Source organism: Gaeumannomyces tritici, assembly GCF_000145635.1.
Source record: "Gaeumannomyces tritici R3-111a-1 unplaced genomic scaffold supercont2.2, whole genome shotgun sequence".
Classification (NCBI taxonomy): Eukaryota; Fungi; Ascomycota; class Sordariomycetes; order Magnaporthales; family Magnaporthaceae; genus Gaeumannomyces; species Gaeumannomyces tritici.
The window spans coordinates 2477841-2504300 of record NW_008804546.1 but is presented as its reverse complement, the minus strand read 5'-3'; the positions used below and the strand labels follow the sequence as shown (position 1 = coordinate 2504300).

Sequence of the window (26460 nt, the reverse complement as noted above, 5' to 3'; positions counted from 1 at the left end):
CCTGCACGACGCGCCCGCTGGTGCCAACGCCGGGCGCAGGTACGCCACCTTTGAGCCGCTGCGCGCGCTGTGGCTGGGCTACGCGCGCGAGGTGCTCGGCGACGCCGACCTGCGCCTCGGCGGGCCCGCCGCCGCCGCCAAGCTCGCGAGCGCCGACTTCCACGGCGCCGAGGTCGAGGTCGTGCGCAGCTCGTGCCCCGGCCGCGTGGGCATCAGGGGAATCGTTGTTAAGGACGCAAAGTACGTCTTTGAGGTGGTCACGAGGAAGAACGCGCTCAAGGTCGTGCCCAAGGAGGGCACCGTGTTCCGGGTCGAGATACCCGTCGCCTCGGATGCCCCCGGGGGTGGTGGCGCCGCGGCGAAGGCGGGGGCCGAGGTGGATGACCAGAAGTTCGTCTTCGAGATCCATGGCGACCAGTTCAAGCTTCGTTCCGCAGACCGCGCAAACAAGAAGTTTAAGGCACATTATCTGCCAAACCTTTGAGTCAGCTGGCAAGGACGGTAGCACCAACGGCTTCCCAGCGGCCACATCGAAACAGCTTCACGCCACCGAAGCGGAGCACAGTTGTCGGGTGCATTCCACGACTTCAATGGATCTGGTGCATACTCCATGTCGCTGGCGCAATCAATCGAGTATTGCGCTTGAGGTATTCCAGGAGAATCATGTAGTCGAGCACCCGAGGGTCTAAGCCGATCAGTATGTACCTAGTCCGCCAAGCTCCACACTGCCCCCGCTAACAAGCCAGTTGACAGGATCGCCACGTCTCGATAGCCACTCGTGATTTATACAACCACTTCTCCCCTCGCAGGCAATACCTTTGCAGCGCCTTTCGAGGCTAGAAGATACCCAACATTACGCGCCTCATTGTCTGTGGGCTTCAACCTAGGTGACAGCCGGCCGAAGTGTTGGGAGTATGCTCTGGTTTTGTTTGCAGGCCAAGGGCGCCCATCGGCAACATGATTGGTTGATAGATTCGTCCTGGTCAAGCACGCCACCAACCCACCATGCTATAGGTCCATCATCGATGCAACGGCGGCTCAATACACCTCCCAGAGGCTGACCTTGCCATCTTTAGCCCCTGCAGCGAGCCAGTGTGCGTTTTTTGCATGATGGATTCTCTTCTCCTTGACAGTGACGTCGCCAATTCTTGGCACAACGCTCGAGTCGCCTACCGCCTGTAGCGTAGCCGTACCGTCCTTGCCCTCGCCACTCGGGCCAACAGGAGCGAAGGCGAGGGCGTAACAGCCGACCTGGTGCCACTTGAGGACGGCCAGCTCCTTCATGGTCTTGCACGAGTAGACGCGCACGCGCGAATCCCAGCCCGCCGTCGCGAATATGCGGCCGTCGGATCGGACACGCAGGCCCTGTTGCCCGGCGTGCTTGGTGTTGGTGATCTTGACGGGCTCCGTCGCCATCCGCTCCGGCTCCTTGTTCTTTGCCCCGGCGGGCGTCGGCGTGCCCGGCGGCCCTGTCTCGGAGCTCCGCAGCGCGGCCGCCAGGAGCGAGATGCCACGCGGCGCAGCCTGATTGGCGCCTGCGGGAGGGCCCGAGGTGGCCGAGTCGGTGGAATCCCCCTGCGTGGGACAAGTTTCATCGAGCTCGGTGTGCTGGGCGTCTTTGTGGCCGCCCTCTGTCGGTGCCGTTTCCGTCTCTGCAGCGTGGGCAGACCGAGGCAGTGGGTGTTTTGCAATGACGGCGTCGGCGCTCGAGGTCAGGAAATACTCCCTGCTCGGCGGCAGGTCCAGCGAGAGGATTGGCTGTGAGTGGGCCTTTGCCTTGTATAGCATGCTCCAGCCGCCACCTACACCGCCGTCGAGCTGGGCGACGGCGGCGGTGCCCGTCTCGTAAGCCACGACGAGCGTGAGCGCGTCGCCTGTGTGAAACAGCTCCAGGGCCATGACCATGCCGTCTTTGCCGCCCAGCTTGACTGTGTGCTCGCGCCGCTGCGCTGGGAGGCGGAAGATGTCGATCTTGATTGGGCGGGGAAGTGTCAGGGGGCGTCAATGAGGACAAGAGCCAAAACCCAACCAGTGAACAGTTGTGTGAGCTTGACAGAGGTTACACTTACCGCTTCAAGAGCTAGTGTGTTCGGAACAGCGACCAATGCCTCTAGTTGTGGTAGTGGTGTGGAAGTGGACCACTCGATTTCGCAGAGCGAGAAAGTGCAAAAGTTCATGGTGTTGACCTCCAGCATGTGTAATATCCATGGCTGTGGTCTCGGCTCCGGAGACGGATCGAGAGGGAGCGCACGGCTTAGCGAGGCTTCATCCGCCTCGCCCAGCTTCCATACGATAAGCTTGTTGTCTCGGCCATGTCTAGTCCAGGCAAGGCGCGCAAATGCAGGATGTTCTCAGCAAGAGGCTCGGAATCAGGACTTAAAACTATTCGGCCGACAGCTAGGACGTCTACATACGTGATGAGCCTCTTGTGGCCCCATTCGCGGACCCCGAGCAGCACATCCTCGTGAGCTTTCCAGACGGCCCTGGGGCGCATTATGGTGAGGTCCCAGACGACGACGAAACCCTCGGCATCGCCTGTTACGAGCCTATCGCCACCCCGTATAAAGACGGCGGCGTGGACCTGGGCCTTGTGTCCACGCAGGATGGCCCGGGGCTGTGCCGGGGCCCCGCCTCCTGTCACAGAGGACTGGGACATGGCAGCTCCAGAAACCTTTCTCTCGATGACCTTTGATAGTCTCCGGGGGGATCTTGGCGGCTTGGGCCGCGGACTCCTCAAGGTGCGAAACGGGCAACGGGCCGCTAAACTAGAAGCCCCGTCCAGCTGGGCTGAGTTGCTTGAACTTTCCCTGCCGAACGGCGACGGGCAGCGGAAACAAAACCCTGGAGCGAACGACCGGCGGTGGGGGGGTCGCGGAGATTGCGTGTGCCCCGCGTTGCTGTCAGTGTGCCTTGTTTTGATGGAGCTTCGAGGCGCCAAAGCAAACAGGCCCAGCGTCCGGAAATGCACCGACGGCTTGTCACTGTGGGGCGGGCGCGGCAAGACCTGCGCTAAACAACGGTGCCTGGCAGGCTGGCGGGCTGTGCAGTTGGCAGGTTGGAAGGTCGGAGCGAGGGAGGGTGGCAGTGGGTGGGTGTCGTCGTCTCTGCCTTCCCTTGGGGGCAGCTTGGCGTCCTCCTCCGGCCTCGACAGCGCGAACCGAACCGTGCAGCTGGGACTGCCAAACAGCCAAGCTCAAGACCGCCCGCACGGCTCAACGCCGATCCTCGATCTCTCGGGAATCTTTGATGTCACACGTGTTACAAACAAGCCTTGAACTGCGCTGCGCCACGGATTTCTGCAGCGCTTGTCATCAATTCATGTTCTATGTTTTGCTGCCTGGATTGTCTAGCGGTTGTCCGTGCTCGATTACTGCACTCGATCAACCAGTTATGAAAATGTCTTCGATTGTGGAACTCCCAGCCATTAACGGGACGACGTCGCGATTCGCCCCGCCAAGCCCAATTCGTGCAGTGGACCAGAACAAAAGGAAAGTTTCCAGCAATCACGACAAAATAAAACCTTGATCCGCGGGTGGCCCGAACTGGAAATTAAATCGTTATGTAGCACTGGCACTGGCACTGCCGCCAGAGACAATCCCCCCGCCATTCAACCTCGTCTTTGCCTTTATTTGTCCTTATTCTCGCCTTGTCTTGTCTCTTCCTCCCGCGCCCCCTGCGGCCTGCTCCGCCGTGTCTCATCGTCGCCTCCAGCTTTCATCCGACGTTGAGTGAACGAACCACTCACGCAAGCGTGCTGTTTCAGCGGCCCACCGCTCCGGCGCTTCCGCGTAACAAACTCCCTTTAGCCTCCATCCCCTGATTCCTGCCGCAGCCATTCCCTGGGCGGAAGGTTTCGGCTAGGTCCCGGCTGCAATATCGGCAGGGATGCAAACTCGATGGCCCAGCAAAGAAAAGACAGCATGTTGACCGCCGCCTTGCATGTGGGGCACATCTGAAATGAGCCGCCAAACAAAGACTTGGGATAGAATATCGCCATGCCCGTCTGGTGACACGTCTGGAATCCAGTAACGTCGCACATGGACTGGCAACCCATCAGCACAACAGACAGTCACACCCGGCAGAGAGCTTGACTTGGCAGCTTCCGTCTTCTTGGGGTTGTTCCCACATCGCCAAGAGCTCGCGTCCAAAGCCAGATCTATCGTTGCGGGCGTCAAGTAAATCAGCTAGGAACCCAAACAAGAGGCCTCTCGAAACGAGACCGTTCCAAGGGCGAACCGTCTTCGGTAGAGCTTCTAGAACCCCCGGCAGAACCTGCACCTGGCACACGTTTTGGAGCAGGTTCAGCCATGCTTGGCAGGGACTCCCGCCCTGGGCGTGGGGGCCTGGATGACTTGGTGGAAATGTTTTAAAATTGATGTCGCAATGTCATAATGTCGAGATTCATGGTGAGCGGTATCAAGAATGCTCAATATTGAGCATCTAGGCTGGCTTGTACACAGATGTCTTCAAGTTCTAGACATTTATGGACGCGCTTGTACTGAGATATAAATCCTGCACAGCTAAAGAGTGACGAAGGAATGGCAAGAAAATAAAATGGAAGAAAAAATAATTTAAAAAAAAAAAAAAGGACTCGTGCCCCCGCATATCCCCATGTTCCTGTCAGAAAGAAAAAAGACAGTAAGAAGGTTGTGTCTCGGCGACTGACGTGCAGTTTGCCGCGGGGACTTGAACCTAAACTACGACGCACACACCTTGGCACGCTTGGGTACGGTCCGAGGCAGGTGCATATCAGATGGATTCGTAGGCTGGTGTGACGGCTCGGCGACTAAAACTCCCGATTCCAGCCATGTCGGCTATCTGGGGCAACGTGGATCGGCGCCCTCCTGAGGCAAAGTGCTCAGCCGTTTTACCCTCGCGATGGCACCGCTGTAGCTAACGGGAGGGCGGCTAGATCTGCTCCCAGACACGTAGCACCGTGGCGCCAAAGATTGCGGCCATTTCCTGCCCACCCAGCGCGCCTGGTCGCCGGTCAAAGGCGCGGTGAAGAGGCTGGCCAGCTACCTAGGTATATACCTACCTAGGTAGTTACATGTGGAAGAGACAGAGGCGCAGACTGTAGCTAGCCGAGTAGCAACATCTGCCCTGCTCGGGAACCGCCCAGGCGGGATGCCAGCCGCGTCCCGAAGACAGATCCCCAAGCCCCAGGGCCCATGGTCGTTGAGATTTTAAGCGTCGAGATCCCATCCCCGAGTCACCTCCCCTGGACGGGCGCTAAGACGGTTGGCTCCGGCGGGGACATCAGGTCAACCCGAGGGTACCCCGGCCGCCATCCTCAGACAAAATGGGTCAGTCGAGACGGGCCTGCCGGCTTGTCTGCTAGGGTTCGCAGCAGCAGCTTCGCTAACCCCTGCATTCCCCACGTCACATTGACATCCGGGAGGGGTTTTTCTTTTTGAGCCCCTTTTGACGAGCGTGGGATCCAATGCGCACGCGGAAGAGAGGACACGACAGTACGTAGAGTAAAAATGGGGGTTGCATGCATGCACCTACTCAGGAGACCAATAAAAGAAAAAAATACATACAAGAAGCAAAAGGCCAATGCGCAGCCCACAAGCTGGTTGTCGATAGTGCACGCAGAGTCTTGGCGCCCACCCGGCATCGCTCAGCTTTCACAGCACGATTGATTGCTTGCTGCTGGCATTAATTGATGGCCCGACTACAGTGAAGAAACCAAACCAGAGCCGCTCGCTGCACGCAGACGGCGCCTAGCACCTAAGGCACCTAGACAGCCTCGCCAGCCCCGGCCAACCACACAACAAAACAGCCACAGGCTGCAGGACGGGACGAATCCGCCTTTGGCCCAAAGCTGATATGTCCCGAGTCGTGGAGCCAGGGGCACGCGCTTCTCACAGCCCAGTTTAAAACGGACCGGCCTCGCTGGTTGGCCTAAGCCCCTGGCGGATCTGCGGGAGCTACGACGTCTTGGCTGGGCCCGAAAGGGAAAAGGCCATTTTCGCGGGCCAAGGGTCTCGCGTCGAGAAACAGGCGCACTTCTTTCCTTCTTCACCAGCGGGTTTGCCCCAAACATCGATGTCATTGCGTCCCCGGCCGGCGATATTTGACGTTGCAGTTAGTCCTCTTTTTGCCTGCCATTTTTCTTTTCTTTTCTTCTTTTTCTCCTCTTCCCCCCCCCCTGCAGCTTGTGGTATTGATACCATACGGTTCCCGCCTGCCTTTCAGTCTGCCTGGGCGCCCAGTCTCGCCTTACCCAACCAGCTTTCGCTCTACTCGCTGGGCAACGCCCGCTCTGGGTCCAGCTTTGAGGCTCGAAGCAAAGTCGAGGTGAACATTTGGGTAAGACTACGACACATAGCTCTTTTTGCGTGGTGCCGTTTCCCCGGAATCGTTAATGAACAACCTAGCTACCTACTAGGTACCTGGTAAGTGATCTGGAGCAAGCAGTGTTCGAAGACGTGCGTGTCTCCAAGAAAGAAAAAAAACCACGCTACCATTATTATGACTGTGCTTTTCTCTCCCTCTCACTCGTGGCCACTTTTCCCCGAAGGCTTCCACCTATTCTCCCCCATGCCAGTTGACCGCGGGTCGAGATCGGTGTGCTGGGCGCGCAGCTGGCCCCTTGCTCCGATTTGGCGGCTGCAAACGCCACAGCTCCAGACGGGCCAATCCCCACCAGCCCATCTCCCCTGTTCTCCGTCAAGGTCTCACACAACACCACGCACCACCTCTGCCTCTTGACGCTAAAAAAGCAATCCCGGGCGAGACGACCAAGCGCGCTGCGGTCCGGTGCAGCTGTGGTCCCCTGCGTTGCACCAGCCCAGCACCCTCCATCTTTCTGTCTGCAGACCGGCGAATTCGCCCTTCTGCTTTCCCATGTCTGCCCACCCGCCAATGGCCTGTCCGTCTTGAGATCGATCGGCGCTCGCGGGTGTGCGCCACAAGCCGCCCACCATTACTCCTCCCTCCCACCTGCTTGACCCTCCCGCTCTCCGCTGCTAGGCCGCTGGCTGACACCACTCCTCGCGGGCCTAGACAGCTCTTCGCTTCCAAACTCCACGGGGCCCGTGTCCCGCGCCGAGGGACTCGCAGATCCTTCTTGGGAGCTTGTCTTGGCTGAATAGAGCTCGCTTTCCCGCTCTGGCACCAACTGGCGCCAACCGATCCCACAGTTGGAGTTTGCGCAGAATCCTCCATTGGTCGAGACCAGCCGGCCCTCCGCTTAGGCAGTCTTTCTCCTCCAAATCGGGTGCCTAGGCCTGCGCTGAGGTAAACCGGTTCTAGGAGTAGGCGAAAGAGAGAGACTTTGATCCTTTGAGGGCGTCGCCCTGCCGCCGTTGTGGCTTGTGGAGGCATTGTCGGGCACGCTTGAGCCCGGGCTCCTCTGGAGTGATGTTGATGACGGAAAAGATCCGCGAGCACCACAACCATCACAACCACCACGGCTCCACAGAGCCGTCACTATCGCCCTTGTTACGTCGACAACCGCCGCGAGAGCAACCGCAGCATGCCTTGCTGTCTTTCCCCGCTGCGAAACAGTCACCCTCGTCTTCCTCGAACGATCTCTTCGAGGTTCCGCCGGCAAAACGACAGCGGACTTCCCCTGTCGCCGCTACCATGTCGCCTCCTCCCGCCGGGAGCGCCGCCGAGGCCGGCTGCGGTGATGCCAAGGCGAAGCCCAACATGAGCCCGACCGCCGGCAACAAGTCGCCCACGAACGCCCGCGCATCCCTGAACAGCGCCACGGCAGTGGATGTACCCTCGCCCATGGCAGCGTCCGGACCGACGTCGGTAGGAAAACCAAGGCGCGTGAGGACGGGATGCCTGACGTGTAGGGAGCGTCACCTGAAATGCGACGAGGGAACTCCCGACTGCCTGAACTGCCGGAAGAGTCGGAGGGAGTGTCGGCGAGGGGTACGACTGAACTTTATCGACATTCAAGTCAAGAACCCCGCCTACATACCGCCCAGGACCGAGTGGAACGGTATGTTGTGGCCGGGATTGCTCTGACATTGCACAGCGCGAGGCTAATCGAGCACTTGGGGGATATATGATAGTGCGCTTTGAGGACGAATCGAGGATGATTGCATCCGAATATCAGGGTGGCGTGGAGAAGTACGTCCGTATCGAATCACCACCGCGCGAGGTGGAGCCAGAGCCGTCTACTTTGCAACCGCAGACGTCGATGGAGATGGCTGGCATGCCAGCATTGTCAATACCCGCAGAGACGAACACGCCCATGGCCATGTCAAACTATGCGCCTTCGCCTATAATGCCGCCAGTGGACCGGAGATTCAGCGAGATGCTGCTGCCCATGCCCGATTCGCGCAGGGACAGCATGGCGTCGGTCCAGATGCCGCCTACCAGGGCCACACCCCATGGCAGTATGGATATGGGGGCTAACAACGGTAGCTTCAACTTGGCGGCGCTTCAGGACAAATGTGGCATCAAGGAAGAGCCAGGGCCCCGCACGCACCAATACAAGGCCAGCGACGTCTCCAGCGTGGCTTCATCGCTGGTTCCTCAAGGCAATGGCCCGCCGTCGGGCGCATCGGTGAGCGATGGCCAAGACAACAGCCAGAACAAGCAGCCTGATGGTTTGATGACTCCGCCGTCGGAGAACGTGGCGACGGGCGAGCGCGAGTATCTCAACTCACCCGAGGAGGTTCGTTACATGCAAGTATTTATCGAAGAAGTGGGTGTGTGGATGGACAGCTTCGACAAGGACAAGCACTTCAGCCGCGTCATACCCTATCTGGCTCTCAAGTCACCGATGCTCCTCAACGCCTTCCTCGCCTGCGGCGCCAAACAGTTGACGCTCGTCAACACGGCCGAGAACCAGCACGACCACCGCGCCCTGTGCTACTACGATACGGCCACGACACAGCTTCTGCGCAGCCTTTCGAACCCCGACCGCGACATGGGCGAGTGTGCCACGACGGCCGTCGTCCTGAACGTGTACGAGATCATGAGCGACAAGCCGGCCAAGCGGATGAACCACATCGCAGGCGCACGGGCGCTCATAAGGGAGTGCGGGTGGAACGCCAAGAGCAAAGGGGTCGGGTCCGCGTGCTTCTGGCTCAACATCGGCATGGAGGTGCTGAGCTGCCTGTCGTTCAACTGGCAGACGGCGTGGCACCCGGACGACTGGGGCCTGGACATGACCTTCTTCAACGACATCGAGGAGAACGGCGGCAGCGGCGCCGTGGACCCGGACGAGGGTGGCGGCATCGGGCGGCCCGACGACGACCAGGAATGGGTGCACCGCATCTTCTACATCGTGGCCAAGATCGCGAGCTTCAGGGCCAACATCCCAAGGTTCCAGGAGCCGTCGCCGTACGACGAGCAGGTACGGCTGCAGAGCCGGTTCGCCGAGTGGAAGCGACTCAAGGCGCTGTGCGACGCTTGGTGCAACAGTTGTCCGCGCTCCATGCGGCCCTTTGGCTACCTGCCACCCTCGCAGACGCAGGCCAAGTCGGCGTTTCCGAATGTCTGGTAAGCTGCGACGCGGATGCAGAGCCCTGATTAATCCCGACCTCCCCCCTGACTTGCCCTCAACCCCCAGCCCCAGCCCCTGCTCGCCCGACGCCAGGTGCCTGGTGCCCGGGCGCCCGCGTGTAACGACGCACCACTGATATGGGACTGTTGACTAATTTGCTGTCTCGCAGGCTCATCAAGCGCGCCGCCGTCGTCGGCCGGCTGTTCTACCACACGGCCATGTGCCTCCTCGCCCAGATCAACCCCGTCAACCCGCGCGACTCGGAGGAGAACAGGGCGGCTCAGCTGCACCACGCGCACCAGGTGTGCGGCATCGTCGCCCACACAAAGGACAACGGCATAGCCTCGGTCGCGATCCGCAGCCTCGCCATCTCGGCCGCCGTGCTGCGCGACCGCCGCGAGCAGGAGGAGGCCGTCATCATACTCGAACGCATCAAGCGCGAGACGGGCTGGCGCCTCGGCAAGGTCTACGGCGAGCTCGGCAGGGAATGGGGCTGGATGCCCGATCCGGCCCTGGCGCCTGCCGCTGCTACTGCTACTGCTACTGCTACTGCTGCTACTAATGCCGCCGGCTCGACTGCTGCCGCTACAGGCAACGCAGGTGGTGCCGGCTCTGCTGCGCCGCCGCCGTTGGGGTCGCCCGCTTCGTCGGCGCTCGCAAACCCCGTGTGCTCTCCCGGCCACGGCGGGTCGCCCAGGAGCCAGAACGCCGGCGCCCCTCCCGCCCTTCAGCCTCCCAGGCTCCAGCAGCCCCGGCCCCAGGCGCCCGCGCGGCGCCAGTCTGGACCCGTCGGCTCCGTCATGCAGGCGGGCATGCCGAGTAGGGGCTCGTCGCCGCTACAACACCAAGCACAGGCGCCCTCGACGTTTTCTGGAGGGAGCCGGCAGTTCTTTTCGTCGAACCCATCACCACAGATGCAGCACCAACAGCATCTGCAGGCACAGCAATACCAGCAGCAGCAGGTCCAGCAAGCCCAACAACAGCAGCAGGCGCAGCAACAAGCGCAACAACAGCAGCAACAACAACAACAGCAGCAACAACAACAACACCATCAGCAACAACAACAGCGGCAGCAGCGGGAACGCACCCCTCAGCAACCCACACCACCGCTGCCGGTTTCGTCGAGACCTCTCGTCAACCCTCTACTAATTCGAGCCGATTTCAGCCTGCCAGACCACCCGTACCAGAATTGGTATCAGCCACCCAACGCTACAAGCCAATTCAGCTCTAATGGTTTCTGGGCAGGCTAGGTGCTGCGGCACCATGGTGGCCCGGTCGCTTGTTGAGCAAACACACGCACTCTACTAGTACCAGGCCCCTTTGCTTTTGCTCGCCATATCTACTTCCCACACTCTTAACGACCTTCCACTTCCTCTGTATATCTATTCCGGCCAAGTCGGCCTTTCATGTGGTTAAAGAAAAATAAACGACGATAAAAAAGCTCCTTGCGTCTGGGCAACTACTCCGTCCGAATGGGACTCGCTGTATATTTATAAAACCTCAAAGCCCTCATGGCATGGCATCGTCTAGGAAACGGGATTCTTCGCATGTGGCAAGGTGCGCGGCATTCTAGCGTTTAGTTAGGGTTTTGTTTTTTTGGTGGCCAAGGCGCTTCCTTTTATACTAGATGGGCTTTGAAGCGTCGTTGGTGTTTGCCACGCATATTTGCTTGGCAGCTACTTTCGATAGGCAGCCGTATAACATTCTGGCAAATTCGAAGTCTTGCACGGTGACACCGCTTTCTGGGTTGGACGATTGTATTTAGCTCCTGTCAACTTGTGATATGGCCTCTGCGGACTTGCTCCGCCGTCTATAACTCCACGTTGTATCTGGGTATAACAAAAACCGAGTCACTTACGATTCCTCCGAGGGAGAAGTATCCTTCTCAGCCAAGACGATGCCGTACTTGGCAAACGGGAAATTCTCGAGCGAGGGCAGGTACTCGCCCCAGCCGTCTCCGATCTCGCCGAGCGTGTTTGCCTCAAAATCTGCGCCAGCGGCGCCCGTCAGGCCCGCCAGCACCTCGGCGTGCCCGCCGACGCCGCCGAGCTCGCGCTCCAACATCGGGTGGGGGCACCAGACGCCGCGCATGCCGGCGCGGCGGGCCGCCTCGACGCCCTGGACGCTGTCCTCGAGCACGAGGCACTCGTCGGGCCGGATGGGCTTGGGCTGCTGCTGCTACTGCTCCTCCCCGTCGTCGTCGTCGATGAGCGGCAGCAGTGACTCGTTGAGCCCCCGCAGCGCCGCCAGGTAGATGCTGATGTTGGGCAGCGGCTTGCCGCGGTCGGCAGACACGCGCTCGTCGTCGCCCGCCACCACCACCTCAAAGGCGGCGAAAAGGGTCGGCGGCAGGTGCGACGTCTTGAGCGGGAGGCTGGCCCGGCTCGACGACGTGGCGAGCGCAAGGTGCACCCTGTGGCCGCCGCCACCGCCGCCCTGGTGGGTGTCGGAGAGGTCGCCAAGGAGCTTCTCCACGCCGGGCAGGGGCGCGGCAGACGGGAATATCTCCCGCTGGTGCGCGGCCAGCTCCGCGGCGTGCTCCTCGGGTGTAATGGTCAGCTCAGCCCAGGCCCAATAAATCATGCCGGCCTCCATACCTGGGCGGCCCATCATCTGGGCCTTAATGTGCCATGGAAGGTTGGGGCGGCCGTACTTGGCCAAGATTCTGTTCCGGCACTCCGTAGCCTTGTCCTCCGTATCAAGCAGCAGCCCATCCATGCCGAAGAGACATGCCCGCACGGGCGGGAAACTGGGCTGCTGGCATCTGGAGGGTGACGGTGAGTGGGGTGGATCAAGTGGGGTGTGTTGAGGAGCGGAGGTCGCCTCCGGCATCACATCCTTGTGTGCCTTGAATACATACTCATTCCTCGGAGCCATTGCGCAGCGTTCTCTTGCGATCGGTAGTGGTTCTGATGATGTCTTGCTGTTCCTTTCCGTGGCACTCTGACGAAATCTCTCTTTCTGTCGGGCATAGTGTTGACGCAGAGGCTAGTATGTTTTTTTTTTTCTCGTTAGGGAGGTGTTAGGCTTGGGGAAAGAACAAAGACCAAAAATGATCATCTACCGATTGTAGGCAATGTTTCTCACTGGGACCCCACAAAGCAGCATTCTCCTATCCAGTTGGTGCGTTTATTGAACAAAGTGTCAAAGGGAAGGCGCACCGAACCGAGCCGTCTGGGGCACCTCGGCGAGAACCGCCGAATGGACCCTTTCACCCGGCTTCGAAACGGCCGTCGTGCCGGAGGAAGGGTGGTTATCCCAAAGCTACTTAGAACAGAGCTGACTTCTTATAGCTGACATACGTCGAGGAGGATAAATTTATCTAACGCTAGATTAACCCACTTATGTACCGTCCTGTGTAAACGAAGGCCAGGGATGCAATTATATTCCGGGGCAATGTACTGTAACTTTCCCGAAATTATACTCGCGGAACCGGGCCAGACTGTCACTGTGCGCCCCCTGTCACCACTTGTCGTCCGTACGTCGGAGCTAGGTAGGGTCGGTTTATTCCCCAGCCGATGCGATGTCTTGTTGCTAAGAGCCTCATCCACCCAGGGTTCGCCGCCGTGGGGCAGCTTTGGACGTTGGTGGGTACCCCCCACATTGAAGGGTGGGGGTTTTGATAGGGCAGGGGTCGCTTCGACAGACGTCACCGCAAACAAACCTCAATGAACCTCAACCGCCCTCACACGCTATCAAACATTCACACGCCATCGCACGCCCAAAGGCATGTGCTTGCAGACAAGATTAAGATGTCATCTAAACCAACAGCCTCGCCCAACACCGCCCCAGCCCCGGAAACGCAAGAGCCGGCAGACCCATCAACGAAGCCGGATGCTCACGGAGACGATGATGCGGTTCCCGCTAGGTTCTCCCCTGAGCAGGAACAGGCAAGCCGGAGCTCTGATTTCTAGGCAGCTCTTGCCGTCCAATTGTGCTGACAAAAAAAAACCCTCCCATAGGAGCTCCTATCCGAGTCAAACGATCACAAGACGCAGGCAAATGCCCTCTTCGCCTCCAAAAAGTACGATACGGCGCTCTCGAAATACGACGAGGCCGTCGCCGTGTGCCCCAACTACCTCGACTTCGAGGTTGCCGTCCTCAAGTCCAACATCGCCGCCTGCCACCTCAAGCTCGAGGAGTGGAAGTCGGCCGCCACCGCCGCCACCGAGTCCCTGACGCGGCTGGAGAAGCTTGAGAAGGCCGACGCCGACGCCGCGGCGCACGAGGCCGCTGAGGCCGCCGAGGGAGGAGGAGGTCGAGGAGGAGATCGTGAGCAGCGGCGCGGCGGCGGCGGGGCCCGCGCCCGCGGTTAAAGAGGAGACAGCCGCGCAGGCGGCGAGGCGGCTGCGCGTCGCCGACGTGGCGCGCATCCGGGCAAAGGCGCTGACGCGGCGCGCGCGCGCCCGGAGCGAGGAGGGCGGCTGGTCGAGCCTCGCGGGCGCCGAGGAGGACTACAAGGCGCTGTCGGGCATGGCGAACCTCGGGCCGGCCGACAGGAAGGTCGTGCAGGCCCAGCTGCGCGCCCTGCCGCCGAGGACCAAGGCCGCGCAGGAGAAGGAGACGGCCGAGATGTGGGGGAAGCTCAAACAGGTGCGTTTTGAAGTGGCTGGACGTCTTGTGAAGACTGCTTGCTGACGAGTGTTTGATGTCCTTCACAGCTTGGAAACGGTATCCTGAGCCCTTTCGGACTGAGCACCGACAACTTTAAGATGGTCCAGGACGAGAAGACGGGGGGCTACAGCATGAACTTTCAACCAAACGGCCCTCAATGAACAGGGGATACCCTAGATGAAAGCCAAATAGCCGGCGAGGCTGCCTATACACGCTCGTCCCCTATATCCCATTACCTATTCATTCCGTTCCGGATCCTCCCCAACCCCTGCTCAGTTTCATTCTTTTCGCCGACGAAGCCATGCCCACCAAACGCCTCTTGACGCCTCCTGCGGCCGCTTCCTGGCTCTCAACTGGAGACAGAGGACTACCTTTAGGACTCGGGTTCTGATCTGCTGGGTGGCAAGTTCCTGGACTTTCCGCTGTCCCAGACCCCAAGTGGCTTGACGCGTCGCTCGTCTCGGCCTGTGGATTGTCCCAGCTGCTGCCGTCCTGGCTATCACTGCCCGGCTTTGAGGGTAGACTGGAGCCCAAGCCGCTATCGGCCCGTTGCCGCTGAGCCGAAGTTTTCTCTTCTGGATCTTCCTCCAACGCCGTCGATGGCGGGTCACCTTTCTGCGGATCGCCAGAATCGCCGTAATACCAGTGCAGAGACCAATTATGCCCAAACACCACAGCCCCTCTGTCAGGCAGCTCAGCCTGCGCCTTTCTCTTCAGCTTTCTCCAGAACCGAGACGGGAACAGCGCTTGAACCGGATCGCGGTGCTTGCTCGTCGGTCCAAAACTTCTTCTTGTGGGTGTCATTTCTCCACAGGGGCAAGGGCTAAAGGACGCCTCTTTGCTGTACCATAGAAGCCTCTCGGACAGTCGGCGAGGGTTGGCGTCCGGATCGCCATCGACTCTCATGATCTCCATAAGGTCCGACACGGCGGCGGCTAGATAACAGCCACCGCGTGGCAGCGTCGACCATCGCGTGCAAGCTGCAGCCGCGGATTGGCCCCCTGGCCGCATCAGGTCGCCGAACCCGCGTCCGAAGAGTGTGATAGCGTGGATGCCCCTGGTGAAGTCGACCCAGCCTTTTCCAATCGTATCTAGAGTGGCCACACGAGGATATAGAGGGTCCCTGTCGGCAAAGACTTCGCGAAAATCCCAGCCTTCGAGCTGTCTCCGCGGCCACTCTGGCATCTGCACGCCGTCTCGGCGTTCCACGGCAGTCTGGTGATCGATCATCTTCTCGAGGATTCCGTATAGATGCTCTACCCTATCCTGGATGCAGTAGAATTTCGATGTTCTCGTGGCTGATAGCTGACTCTTGGAGAATTTTCCCTTTGATGTCTCGCTCTGGACAGTCTCGCTCCTTTCCGAGTAGAGCGGCAGCCGAAGATTTCGCTCGTTGATGAGTACTTCTATGGCCGAATCCGCATTGTTGTGGCCCTCAGCCTCGATGAAGCTGGACTCATCGAAGAGGAAGGCGCTCTTGAACTTGTCTTTCTGGCTATGCCCAAGGGAAGCCCGGAGCAGATGCAGCAACGCGCTGGCGCCATTGACGAGCCATCCCCTTCGGGACTCCTCGTCCCAGAGGATGACGTATTTTCCCGTTATCCACTTCAGCTTGGGTATATATCCGTCGCGAGAGACGTGTATCGGCTTCTCCCTCGCCCCCAGAGCAAAGGTGACGGTCCCGTGGATGAGCTGCCCGCCCGAGATCTCGGCCCGCTCCAGTCTGCATCCTGCGTGGGCCACTGGCAGCAGGGAGCGGCCTATGTTGTAATTGGCCCCCGGGCCCCCGACGTCGTACGTGACCTGGGAACACCAGCCCACGACGTGCCGGGCCGTCTCCATCTCCGCCATCGTTAGCTGCTCGTGCACGCCCTCCCAGTCGAGGTACGAAACACGGGCGTCGCCTTGCGCGACGAGGTGCCAGACCACAATGTCCCCACGTCGCAGTGTGGGCACAAGCATGGCCGAGAAGCCCTTGATGAAGACCTTTGCGCCGAATAAGTCGAGCTTCGAGCTCCCGACAAGGGCAGCCATCATGTCCAACGGAATCTCCAGCCCCAGGCCAGGCTCGGGCCTGCAAGGGATAGGGAAGCCCTTGACGACAAACGGCTTCCTAAAGAGCCCATGCCAGCACTGGCCGAGGGAAAAGCGGGGGGTCGGTAGCTCCATGTAGCCAAAGGAAATCTTGCAGCTGATCCTGGGCATTTTAGCCCAGGAGCTTCTAGAAGCTGTCAAGAGTGCTACGCTGCAGGTGGCCTGCGGCTGGTCTTTGTAGCGTGAGCAGCGCAGGGCGGCACCGAGCCACGCCAGCACTTGGGCAACTTGAACAATTGTTTCTGGCGTTCCCTGAACATCCAAAACAAGCCTCGTCACCGGATTGTGTTCGAACTTGGCCTCAAGTCTTGTGGTGTCTCGCAAAACGCCTGTTTCTTGTTAACCACGCTCCCAGAATCTACGGGTAGAAGTGTGCATGAGTGCCATACCTTGTACTGCTGCGTGGCCCCTGACCAAGTCTTGTATCTTGGCCAGTACGTCGAGGCCTACGCATGGCCAAGTTTGAGCGAGGTACTGCGCCACTGTGGTAGCCTGGGCATCCACGCTCGAGCCTGTGACAGTTATGGCGCTGGACAACGCATCTTCGGGGGGCTCGGCGTATCCCTGTTCCTTCAGGAATGTGAACGGATCCCAGTTGACAGCGAGTGCGGCCTCGCAGGCCTCGGGTGGCCGATGCCGACTCATACTGCGCCAAAAGGGTGGAAATGCGCAAGTTATACTCTCGCGTATCTCGTTCATTGTATCTCCTTGATCAAGGGAGGCTTCAGCGCGGACGCTGGCGAGGAAGGAACGATAGGCGTCGGAGCCAATCACCAGCCTGGTGTACTCGGCCACCTCTTGAATGATGCCATCCTCGTCGAAATCCTCGTGCAGATCAACATTGTCCAAGTCATCCACTGGCGGCCCGGGCTGTCCGCTGTCAGGCGCTCCGTGAGCACCGTCAAGCCAACCTCGGACGAGGTCCAAAGAAGAAGGCATATCATCTGCCCTTGGTCGGACGACGTCATCTTCCTCCATGGAAGTATATCGATTCCATATTGCTGCCGTGATGGCACTGTTTCGGAACGTTGGCGGGGCGTTAGCCAAGCTTCCACGGCTGAGATTGCCTCAATGCGCCATCTGTGCAAATAACTCACTGGCGCTTCATATGAACAAAGTACATGATGTTCAGGTGCATCTTTGAACTTGCTCCGTACCCGAACTCCAACGCAAGATACTTGAGCAACCCCGGGAGAACGTGGAGGATGCGAAGCATGGCTGCTCTGGCGACAGGGCCATCGTGGCGTGTGGCCAGTCTGTGGAACAGGTCGTCAGCGAGCTCGCAAATGCAGCTATCAACCCGGCTATCAGAGAGGCTGCCCGCGTCAGAGTACAGTGTTGCGGCGTCGTCGTCGGCGGTCCGGCCCGCACTGGTGCCGTCCGCCCTCGGCTGCTTGGGATCGCAGAGGGCCACACCAGTATCCGGAAAGGCGAGCAACGGGTCCGGCAAAGTTCTTCCTCGCGATGCGTCCCCTGTCTTCACTGAACCATAACCGGAGTCTGACGGCGCGGGAAGAACATTGCCAACTGGTTGAGTCGGAAGGGGTGTTGGGCTTATAAATCCCAAAGAGAAGGGGTTAATTTTGGGGACTGCCTGGTCCTGAGACAACCCCTGTGGGGCAGAGGAATCTGATTCACTGCAGTCTCGCTCGAAAAGCTTGAGGTTGAAATGAGACGGAATGCACTGTAGCAATACGTTAGTGAATCGCTCGTCTCACCAATGGGCTGCGAAATTATACGGCGATTTCCCATGTTACCGGAATACTCCTCTGCGAACAATGATCGCAAGATCCAAGCCGGTTCCAAAATGGATCCTTGGCGAGGCCGATGCGTCTCGGACGGATGCTCATCCTATTGTACAATTCTTGCATATCGGGTGTGGGGAAGACGAGCTGTCGTGGTGGCCGCAGCCTCCCATTTAGGTCGCGATACCACCCTTGCTTCAGCCTCTTTATTTTGAGGGCCGCCATTGTGTCACCCCCGTTACTAGGCTGTTTTGGGGTGGCCTGAGTCTCCTCGCCTGCATAGCGCAGATGGATTGGCGACTGCGGTTGCTCGGTCGCCTGCGGTATTTCTGTTGAATCTTCAGTGTCGTCGGTGGCGCAGCGCAGAGCAGCCGCTACTCGTTCGTCGAGGGACTGTGTGGCCGGCAACGCCTGAGCGCCGCCCGCCTGCTTGAGCGCCCGCGGCGCTGGCTGCTCCATCATCCTCGAGCTTGTGGGCGAACTTGGCTGCGAGACGATAAGCCGGACCGGTTCCGTCCTCCATGACGGTCTTCTTTCGCCGGGGCCCATGGCCCGCTCAACCACTCTTACGGCCCTGCCCTCTGATGCGTCGCCGTAGACATGGGCGGTGGCCTTGGTGTCGAAAATTCCCGTCGTGTCGGGGTCGGGAGAAGGAAATCTGGTTTTAGGGCGGCGACCCATTTTAAAGGCTCTGTCTCTCTGATCGCCCAACGGGAAATTCACCTTGACAGCTGGCGAGATACGAGAAGCTGTGCGACTGTTGGCGCTCCGAAGACGGGCAATTCGTGATGGAGCTGAAACGCTGCCTTTTGGGCAGCTAGAAACAGCCTCCTTGATAGATTGGAAGGTGCAAGAGACGCTGGGTTTCCATGTATGAGCGGGGGCAGGTGTCTGGTGGTTGAATCCTAGAACTCCAATGCTGCTCAAAAACATGTCGCTCACAGCCCGGGCGTCGGAAAAACGCCTAGCAGTCAGCCTGCCTTTCAGCTGCCCAGGCATTCTGCCCGCTGCATCGCCAATGGGTGCCGGCCAATACCTCGAAGCGATGGGTGCCTCGTGCCCTCGGCCGCCTCATCCAAATGTGCACATGTGGGTAGGTATTTCTCGGAGCGACAACAGCCAGAACAGCGGATGAAAAAAACAAGAATCATGTACGTATCAATGCTGGATCACAACGGCACGATTATCTCATGTTATGCAAATGGCAAATACGCTTGGATGGTCATTATTGAATTAGCGAATTTTGGTGTCGGCATCCGCGACTTGCGTCGTGCTGCCGAGGGGCATCTATCATTCTCTAGTCAAGCTCTAGGGTGGCAGCAACAAAGGAGCGTCTCGCTAGGGACAACAAAGGCCTTGGGGCCTGAAAGAACATAGTAGGGAAAAATGATACAAAGAAGAGAAAAGTGGGGAGGGAAGGCAATGCCAGCCAACTAGCTCCTCAGGGGCCAGTTCGAGTCTTCCTCTCGCTTGATGTGGACCTCGTTCCTGACCCAGATCCCTCGGCGGTCGCCGCCAGCCCTGGCCGCCGCCGCCGCCGCGCCGCCTATGCTTCTGTCATAGAGGCCCAGGATCGCGTCCACGCTGTCGTCGCGCCACCTGTAGTTGCCCGCGTTGTTTACGCTGTGGCCGCTGCTGGCCGTGTGCGCCGTCGCGGGCCTGACCAGGCTGTCCTCGCGCCACCTGTGGCCGGAGCCGCCTCGGGAGTGTCCCTGGTAGTTAATGTTGTTGCTGAAGCTGCGCATGTGTGCCGTCGCCGGCCTTCCCGGGATGCTCGGGGGCTTCTGGCCGCCGAGCTCCCTGGCCCTCTCTCTGTCCAGGAAGGCCCCAAAGCTCTCCTCATCCCTGGGAGCGTAGAAGGACCCGGAGTCGCGGGCCGACACGCCGGACTCGAGGTCAACCGGCTTTTCCATGGCGGCGGCGGCGGCGGCCAGCACTCTGGCATCCAGCATCGCGGCCGCCCTGTCCTCAGGGCTTATGTCCAAATTTGGTGACGAGGTCGACTGGCTCATGTTCGCATCCGTGGCGGCCGGACTGGCCGCCACCTTCTTCTGATCCATCATGGTGAATCGCGGCAGCCGGTCATCGCTGACGGCGCTCGGGTTGCCTCGGTTTCCGTACTCGGTCGTCAATCCGTGGCGTTTCTTCATGTAGAGGGGTCGCAACGTAGGAATTCCAACACAGAACATGGCAACCGCGATTTCGGCGCCAGCCCAGCCGAAATATGGGACGAAATTCACTGTATAAACGTCAGCTAAGTATTCGGGCGCTCAAAAAGGATAGAAAACGGCTGACTAACATGTGTAGTTGTAAACGTCGAGACGAGAGAGCACAATTGTCCTAACAATGCCGCAGATGCCGGCACTACGCAGTAGCCAATGTTAGTCGGAAAAGCCGAAACAGCCAGGGAAGAATAAGGGCACGTACATAACACCAATGCTCATCCCGCCCGCGAGCATAATCTTCTCCCGCTGTGGCATGCGGAGAGACCAGATGAAAAGCCATGGAAATATGGCAAAGAAAAAGTCGCAGGCGCTCGACCAAGCTCCGAGCCCAACACTCAGGGGCTGGATCTGGATGTTCCACGTTCCGGGCGTCCTGATGGGGTCCCAGCTGGCCTTGACGGGCGTGGTCTGGTTCCAAAGCATGATGGTGAGGGCGATCGAGGTGCCGACTGTGACGACGATGAGGAACCAAAGAGCAATTTTATGCCACCTGATCTGGACAACACGGAGGAGAAACAGGCCCATGGAGAGCTTGGCCATGGCGTTGCCGGTGATTGCGAAGCTGTTGGCGACATATGTCCAAAATATAGCGTCGCTCGAATCCTCCCAGCTAAGGGTCCAGAAACTGCGGCCGAGGCCGTAATGTACGCCGACCTGGATGGAGCAGGTGAAGACGAGCAGAAAGACGCCGGTCCATGCGTACATATGGTCCTCGGCTCCAACAAACTTGATTATACGTATGCGTGTGTAGAGTCGCGCGACGACCAGCGCCAGCGAGAGAAGCGTCAACGCCCACATGGAGCATGCCAGCTGGATTCCTGGATGGACCGCCATGGTGGCTGCAGCACCGCGGGCGATGGGCCTTCGCCTGGTCCGGCGGAATCTCGCCCTTCCTTTCCCTGAGCGTTCGGCTCGAGTATGTCTTGTCTGAAAGTATTTCAACACAAGGCCTAGGCGTTACTCGGATGTGGTCGCATCGGATCGGACCGGTCGGCGGTATGCGGGTAATTTATCGGTAGCGCCGGAGAGTGGCACGAACCACTTTCCTCGGCAAGCGTAGACAACACTACCAAACTTCTTGATAGGGCGCGTGACAGTCACTTGTGAGACAGTGGTGGACGGAACGGGCAAACGAGCGAAAGGGAGGAGGGGGAGAAAGAAGGAGGGGGGAGTGGAAGTGTGGCCATTTTGTCTGTACGACAGATATGAGGTGTTTGTAGGACTCGATCCGTGAACCGGAGGGCCGGTAACAGGCCAGACCGACGAGGCAACAGCTAGCGAGCAAACCAGATGACGGAGCAGCCGAACCAAGCGCTTGCTCATCGCCCCCCTAGCTGCCCCGCGGCTTACTCCTTCACGCCGTTGTGATTGGAACGGCCTTGCCATTCTTGGGCGTGCCCCTCTCACAGAGTGCCGACGAACAGGCCAGCCAGTGGCCCAAGTGACCGACCCTCCCGTCACTTGGCGGGGCAGCCAAGGCCGTGCATATGAAGAGCAGCTGGAGAGCACCAATGCGACGCGCCGCTGAGCACCGGGCGTGATCAGCAGATGACGGTCGCCCGTGGTGCCCGGGGCCTGGGCTGTGGCCTACGGAGAAGAAGCTGAAAGCGGCTGAGGGCGGGCGGGCGCAGCGACGCCCTCGCAGCCATACGCAGGCGCCCATGGCCAAGCTAGGGCCTGGCGAGTGGAGGGGAAGATTGGAGTCCTGCGCATGGCGACGGCGATTGGTCCTAAATGCCATCCTCTCTGGCCAATCAGAGGCCAGAGGTCCCTTGGCGGTGCGGCGCTTCGCTCAGCTCGGCCCTGCCGACGACGGCCATTGGCCAGAGCATGTCGACGACGGGCCAAAGGATAAGCGCCCGGCTCGTCAACTATCGACGAAAGGAAATAGGTGGGTAGGGCCGTATGCCTTTGTGCTGGCGAAGCCGAGGCAAATGGCAAGTCTATGCGGGCAGCGACGGATGGGCCTGTCGACGAGGCTTGATGGCGTCGTCGTTGGCTGGCCTGGCATGGCCAATCGGGAAGACAAAGCTGGATGCGCAATCATAAATGGGCGCACTGGAAATCGAGATGCGACGTCGGCGGCGGCGGCGATGCCACGAGGGTGGTACCTGCATCAAAGTGATGATGACACGGGGAGTCGAGGACGGGCACCACCAGAATGACGGAATCAGCCCATGCGACTTGGCACGAGATTTCGGGTCAATCCGTGGCTGGAGAGAATGTGGCTACATCCAATAGTGGCTCATCACCACGTGACAATTAGCGTGCCTCATAGTGTCTCGGACCTGGCTGGTGGGCTGGTGGATTTGAAATTCGATGAGACCAACTTCAGACCTGTGTAACCATGGGACGACGCCTCGCCAAGACGAACGTCTGATATCGTTTTCCCGATGGGCATCTGAATGATCCCCATTAGCCACCGAAAAGAATCAAAAGCAATCGTCGAAAACACATCCACAGCACATTAAATTGTTGTAAAGTCGCTAAATTTGTTCAACAGCACACATTATGCCGCCACCCGAGGCCAGCCGCCAACCGCGCAGGCAGGAGGGAAACCCTAAACTAGATTACGAGGGTGGCGAAAGGGGGGTTACGTGCTGGCATAAAGTTACTGCCATTGTTGAAGCTGGTAAGAGAAATCGAAAAAAGCTTTTAAAAGACGAGAAATTCTTAAAGTTTCATGATATCCCCGCAAGTTAAATCAGTGCACCCCCTGTCCGCCCACTTTGTAGGATCCGATCAACACTAAACCTATTACATTCAACTGCAAATTTTTACCTTTATTCAAGCCACCTCGATGCAAAACAAAGTTAATTCCTAATCAAAATCGTCCGGGCTTTTAAACGCACTATTCATTTCCTCCAAATCCTGCCCTTTCGTTGCAGCAATTTGGCGGATATCCACAAAGGCTTCGTTAGGATTAAGGGCCACCCTCCTTTTTTTGCGAAGTTCCTGTGCTTCCAATTAGGCCTTTAACCGCTTAATTTTTTGCAGGGCGGTAACCAAGTTGTATTTGCGCGTTTCGTAGCCTTTTTGTAACTTTTTAAAAAAAAGCCGTATTATAAGGCTTGCAAGGATCCGGGGTTTAATAAAGCTAATTTGGGCAGCCAACTTTTTCGATCGCTTAAAAGTTTCCCAAAGTACCTGGAATGTTTGGGAAATAATTATTAAACGTTGTTTGGCCTTGTTATCCTTTGCAAATTGTTAAATTCCGGATTGCCGGCCGTTTAGGTTAAAATTGTTAAAAATAAAGCGGTTTATAAAAGGTTTGGCTATATTGCAAGGCCAAAAGCCGGCCGCCCGCTACCCCGCTTTTATATTAAAAGCAGTAAAGGCCAATAATCGTGCGTAAGCATAAGCCGTTAAAAATTAACGCTTTCTTACCATTGTTAAGCAAGTAAATAAAGCTTGGAACCCGATTTTTTGGCGGTAAGCTTGTTTTAAAGGGCTAAAAATCGATAAATCGAAGGGTTGCAGTACGTGGGAAGTATAGGCGGGCAAATATAAGGAAAAAACGTTGTTTTAAAGGCAAAAAGCCATAAACTTTTTGGTAACGTGCGATCCGTGCTTATTTAGGATTAGGAAACGGGGCTTAGGGGTGGGGGGTTGGGTGCGTAAGAGGAATACCTTTTGCAGCCATTTTAAACCCGTAGGATCCGTGGTCCAGCCGTTATTTGTAACGGTAAATTTTTACTTTCGGAAAAGGGCCAAATTTGTAAAAAACCATTGCTTTTGCACGCTTTTTCCTTTAAAAATAATAAAAAGAAGCAATAATACCCCCGTAGCCAAAATGCATTTAATAAACGAAATTTAAATGCGTAACCTAAGCTTTTTGCGCTGTAAAGGCCGTATGCCAGCAAGGTTTAAAACAAGCCCGTTACCGGTTTTACCCTTTTGCAAGCTTTTTTCGTCGGCGTTGTACGTGTTTTCCGGTTTAATTCGGGCCATTTCCGGTATTTGCAAGCGTTATTACCATTTTGTTATCGTTGCAATAGTAACTTTTTAAACGCGTACGTTTTTTATACGCTTTAATTTTCCGGTTCGGATTTCCGGATAACGGCTTAAAAAAGCACGAATTTAATGCTTTTTAAAAGGTTAAAAATTACCTTTAAACTGGAGTATTTCCTTTACAAAAAACCGGATTTCCGCGTACGTTAATAAAAGCTTTAAAAAGTTTTGTAATAAAATCCAATTAACCATGCGCTTTTTTTGTTTAAAAGGTATCCGTTAATATATTTTTTGTAATTATTAAATAAATAAAGCGCCTTTTATACGGCCTTTAAAGGTTAATACCAGTATTTCATAAAGCTAAGCAGCCCGTTAAATTCCGCCCTTCGCTCGCACCGCAGCGAAGGCCCGTTCGACGTTTTTTTTTGTATATTGTTTTTCCGGCATTTGGGCATTAGAATGCAGCAAAAAGTATAAAAAACGGATTAGAATTGATAGAAATAGGAGGGCGGGAGTACTTTAGAAGATTTTATGTTGTGGACCTACAGAGTGGGCGGACAGGGGGGGTGGGCGGACAGGGGGTGCACTGACTTACCACGACCCCAGCGATTTCCAGTTTCAACCCCCCTGTTACTGGGTGAGTTTTTCCTCTTTATTGCCCTCGCAGATGGTAGCTACCCGTTAAGGGTCGCTATTTGCTAAGTTATCCTTAGACAGGCTTACTAGTTAACTAGGTGCAAGCCTACAACTCGTTTCCATTGCGACACTACCACTTTTCCAGCCACTCCCTCCGAATGCCGTCAGGCGCAGGCTGCAGATCCTCCTTTTTGGGCCAGCCACATACACATTCCGAGAACCGCCCATCCAAGCCCGTGACGCCCACCACCACTGGAGAGACTAGAGCCGGTTAGAAGTAGATGCGACTGTCCGTCGTGCATAATTCTCCTTGCCTTTCGGTGTTTATTTTGGTCCGGCGTTAGGCACCTTGGTCTTGGAACAAACTCGTTTCAAGGCGTGTTTCAAGGCTACGATCTCGTCAAGACGACGTCGCCGCACCGCCGCGCCTGCCAGCCATCTCGTGTTTTCTGGATAGCATCAGGTGTTTAGACTTTACTTGGCGGCATTTCGGCGGACCGGCTTGGTGGGGGGAAAGGTGGGGGCACAGGAGGCCAGCCTTGTGCTTATTGCGGCCCCGATGCGAGTGCACTGACTTGTACTGTTCTCTGGCGGCAAGCTATTCTTGCCTTGCAAAACGAGCCTCTTTCCACTACGCCCAACGCTTGCGCCAGCAACAGTCAAGATCAAAGCCCGAAGGATACGAGCTACTGTGGCACCGGCGCCGGTTCCCGCCAGGCCGGCCACGTGGCTTCCAGGCTTGTTCCCTCTCAAGCATGACTCGGCGACGGAGGGCGGGCTAACCAGGTCTAGAGCTTCCCCGCATCCTGTTCACGCTTCTTTTACCATCTGCGAGGGAAAGAAAGAGGAAAAACCCACCTATCCTCAGGGGCTTAGGGGGAAACGCGGGGTGACCCCGGGCATGTATCTTTTCTATTTTTCACGGCCAAAAAACCGCCCAGGTACATTGCCTCTGTGCAGGGCAGTTTTAGTAATTTTTTCTTGCATTTCCAGCGCTTTTTCAAATTCCCTTCCGCAAAATACAACCCGAAATTAAGCTTGTTGAATACACGCGAGGAAAATAAAAATTAAAAGCCCGGCCAGCCGCATAAAACGTAAAATAAAAGTACGTAAAGGAACTGCAAATATAAAGCCCGAACCAGCCGGCCGTCCGGCGCGTTAATCTACAAATTTGCTTATAGTAAAGCACGTTGTTCACTGCAAAAAGGAGGCTCAAATAAAGCTATCTTGAGTGAAAATGAAGGCAAACACGGAGGTAAGAAACAGCTAAACCCTAAAAGCAGTGCAGTCATTAAGGCGAAACAAGGCTAAATGTACCTGGCAGGCTGTTTGGCCGTAAAAAATCACAAAGATACATACCGGGATGTCCCCCTGCGATTGTGGGCCTCCTCCTATTTCAAACCCCTTGTTGGTAAGTGGGGTTTCCTCTTTGTTTCCCTCGCAAATGGTACTATCTGCGAGGGAAATAAACAGTAAAAACCTACCTCCCAACAAGGGGGTTAAAACTGGAAATTACAGGGTAACGAAAAGGGGGTTACGTGCTGGCATAAAGTTATTGCTATTATTAAAGTTGGTGAAAAAAGGAAAGAAATCGAAAAAAGCTTTTAAAGGACGAGAAATTTTTGAAGTTTCGTGACATCCCCCCAAGTTACCGCGGCCCTAGCGATTTCCAATTTCAACCCCCTGTTGCTGGGTGGGTTTTTACTTTTTATTTCCCCCG

General features: G+C 57.3%; 8 protein-coding genes across 8 annotated transcripts in view; 4 read left to right on the top strand and 4 right to left on the bottom strand.

Moving 5' to 3' along the window:
* The window catches only part of GGTG_03359 (ribonuclease P protein subunit p29), a gene marked incomplete at both ends in the record, with an annotated part of 1300 nt that extends 816 nt beyond the window's left edge, over positions 1 to 484 (top strand). The window contains one exon of the mRNA XM_009221138.1: positions 40 to 484. Within this exon, the coding sequence (XP_009219402.1) occupies positions 40 to 484 (445 nt within the window). The remainder of the gene's footprint in view (positions 1 to 39) is intronic.
* Positions 485 to 569: 85 nt separating this feature from the next.
* On the bottom strand, positions 570 to 3112 carry GGTG_03358 (WD repeat-containing protein). Its single transcript, XM_009221137.1, has 3 exons — positions 2415 to 3112; positions 2070 to 2316; positions 570 to 1971 (listed from the first exon to the last, which is right to left on the bottom strand). The coding sequence occupies exons 1-3, from the start codon at positions 2654 to 2656 to the stop codon at positions 1039 to 1041; spliced, it is 1422 nt and encodes a 473-aa protein (XP_009219401.1). The 5' UTR covers positions 2657 to 3112; the 3' UTR covers positions 570 to 1038.
* Positions 3113 to 6566: 3454 nt separating this feature from the next.
* On the top strand, positions 6567 to 11325 carry GGTG_03357 (C6 zinc finger domain-containing protein). Its single transcript, XM_009221136.1, has 3 exons — positions 6567 to 7960; positions 8034 to 9471; positions 9645 to 11325. The coding sequence occupies exons 1-3, from the start codon at positions 7369 to 7371 to the stop codon at positions 10723 to 10725; spliced, it is 3111 nt and encodes a 1036-aa protein (XP_009219400.1). The 5' UTR covers positions 6567 to 7368; the 3' UTR covers positions 10726 to 11325.
* Positions 11099 to 12352, bottom strand: GGTG_03356 (hypothetical protein; the record flags this gene model as incomplete). Its single annotated transcript, XM_009221135.1, has 4 exons — positions 11099 to 11213; positions 11334 to 11600; positions 11658 to 12140; positions 12336 to 12352. The coding sequence occupies 4 exons, from the start codon at positions 12350 to 12352 to the stop codon at positions 11099 to 11101; spliced, it is 882 nt and encodes a 293-aa protein (XP_009219399.1).
* A 786-nt stretch (positions 12353 to 13138) lies between these two features.
* GGTG_03355 (hypothetical protein) lies at positions 13139 to 18067 on the top strand. Its single transcript, XM_009221134.1, has 3 exons — positions 13139 to 13365; positions 13438 to 14068; positions 14137 to 18067. Exons 1-2 carry the CDS (start codon positions 13144 to 13146, stop codon positions 13789 to 13791), a joined length of 576 nt encoding a protein of 191 aa, XP_009219398.1. The 5' UTR covers positions 13139 to 13143; the 3' UTR covers positions 13792 to 14068; positions 14137 to 18067.
* Positions 14368 to 18927, bottom strand: GGTG_03354 (hypothetical protein; the record flags this gene model as incomplete). Its single annotated transcript, XM_009221133.1, has 5 exons — positions 14368 to 14788; positions 14937 to 16512; positions 16573 to 17198; positions 17281 to 17867; positions 17941 to 18927. 5 exons carry the CDS (start codon positions 18925 to 18927, stop codon positions 14368 to 14370), a joined length of 4197 nt encoding a protein of 1398 aa, XP_009219397.1.
* A 194-nt stretch (positions 18928 to 19121) lies between these two features.
* Positions 19122 to 21701, bottom strand: GGTG_03353 (hypothetical protein). Its single transcript, XM_009221132.1, has 3 exons — positions 20356 to 21701; positions 20228 to 20292; positions 19122 to 20167 (listed from the first exon to the last, which is right to left on the bottom strand). Exons 1-3 carry the CDS (start codon positions 20985 to 20987, stop codon positions 19362 to 19364), a joined length of 1503 nt encoding a protein of 500 aa, XP_009219396.1. The 5' UTR covers positions 20988 to 21701; the 3' UTR covers positions 19122 to 19361.
* A 113-nt stretch (positions 21702 to 21814) lies between these two features.
* On the top strand, positions 21815 to 22318 carry GGTG_03352 (hypothetical protein; the record flags this gene model as incomplete). Its single annotated transcript, XM_009221131.1, has 1 exon — positions 21815 to 22318. The coding sequence occupies one exon, from the start codon at positions 21815 to 21817 to the stop codon at positions 22316 to 22318; it is 504 nt and encodes a 167-aa protein (XP_009219395.1).
* Between the last annotated feature and the right edge of the window lie 4142 nt (positions 22319 to 26460).

Bases quoted from the DNA above. Each gene is read 5' to 3' on its own strand.
- GGTG_03357 (XM_009221136.1), top strand. From the start codon at position 7,369: ATGTTGATGACGGAAAAGATCCGCGAGCACCACAACCATCACAACCAC. The intron at 7,961-8,033 runs GTATGTTGTGGC...GATATATGATAG, and splicing joins GCCCAGGACCGAGTGGAACG to TGCGCTTTGAGGACGAATCG. The intron at 9,472-9,644 runs GTAAGCTGCGAC...GCTGTCTCGCAG, and splicing joins TCGGCGTTTCCGAATGTCTG to GCTCATCAAGCGCGCCGCCG.
- GGTG_03358 (XM_009221137.1), bottom strand. From the start codon at position 2,656: ATGTCCCAGTCCTCTGTGACAGGAGGCGGGGCCCCGGCACAGCCCCGG. The intron at 2,317-2,414 runs GTATGTAGACGT...TGCCTGGACTAG, and splicing joins GGCCACAAGAGGCTCATCAC to ACATGGCCGAGACAACAAGC. The intron at 1,972-2,069 runs GTAAGTGTAACC...CGCCCAATCAAG, and splicing joins ACACACTAGCTCTTGAAGCG to ATCGACATCTTCCGCCTCCC.
- GGTG_03355 (XM_009221134.1), top strand. From the start codon at position 13,144: ATGAACCTCAACCGCCCTCACACGCTATCAAACATTCACACGCCATCG. The intron at 13,366-13,437 runs GCAAGCCGGAGC...ACCCTCCCATAG, and splicing joins TCTCCCCTGAGCAGGAACAG to GAGCTCCTATCCGAGTCAAA.
- GGTG_03353 (XM_009221132.1), bottom strand. From the start codon at position 20,987: ATGGCGGTCCATCCAGGAATCCAGCTGGCATGCTCCATGTGGGCGTTG. The intron at 20,293-20,355 runs GTACGTGCCCTT...GCTACTGCGTAG, and splicing joins GGGATGAGCATTGGTGTTAT to TGCCGGCATCTGCGGCATTG. The intron at 20,168-20,227 runs GTTAGTCAGCCG...ACGTTTATACAG, and splicing joins CGACGTTTACAACTACACAT to TGAATTTCGTCCCATATTTC.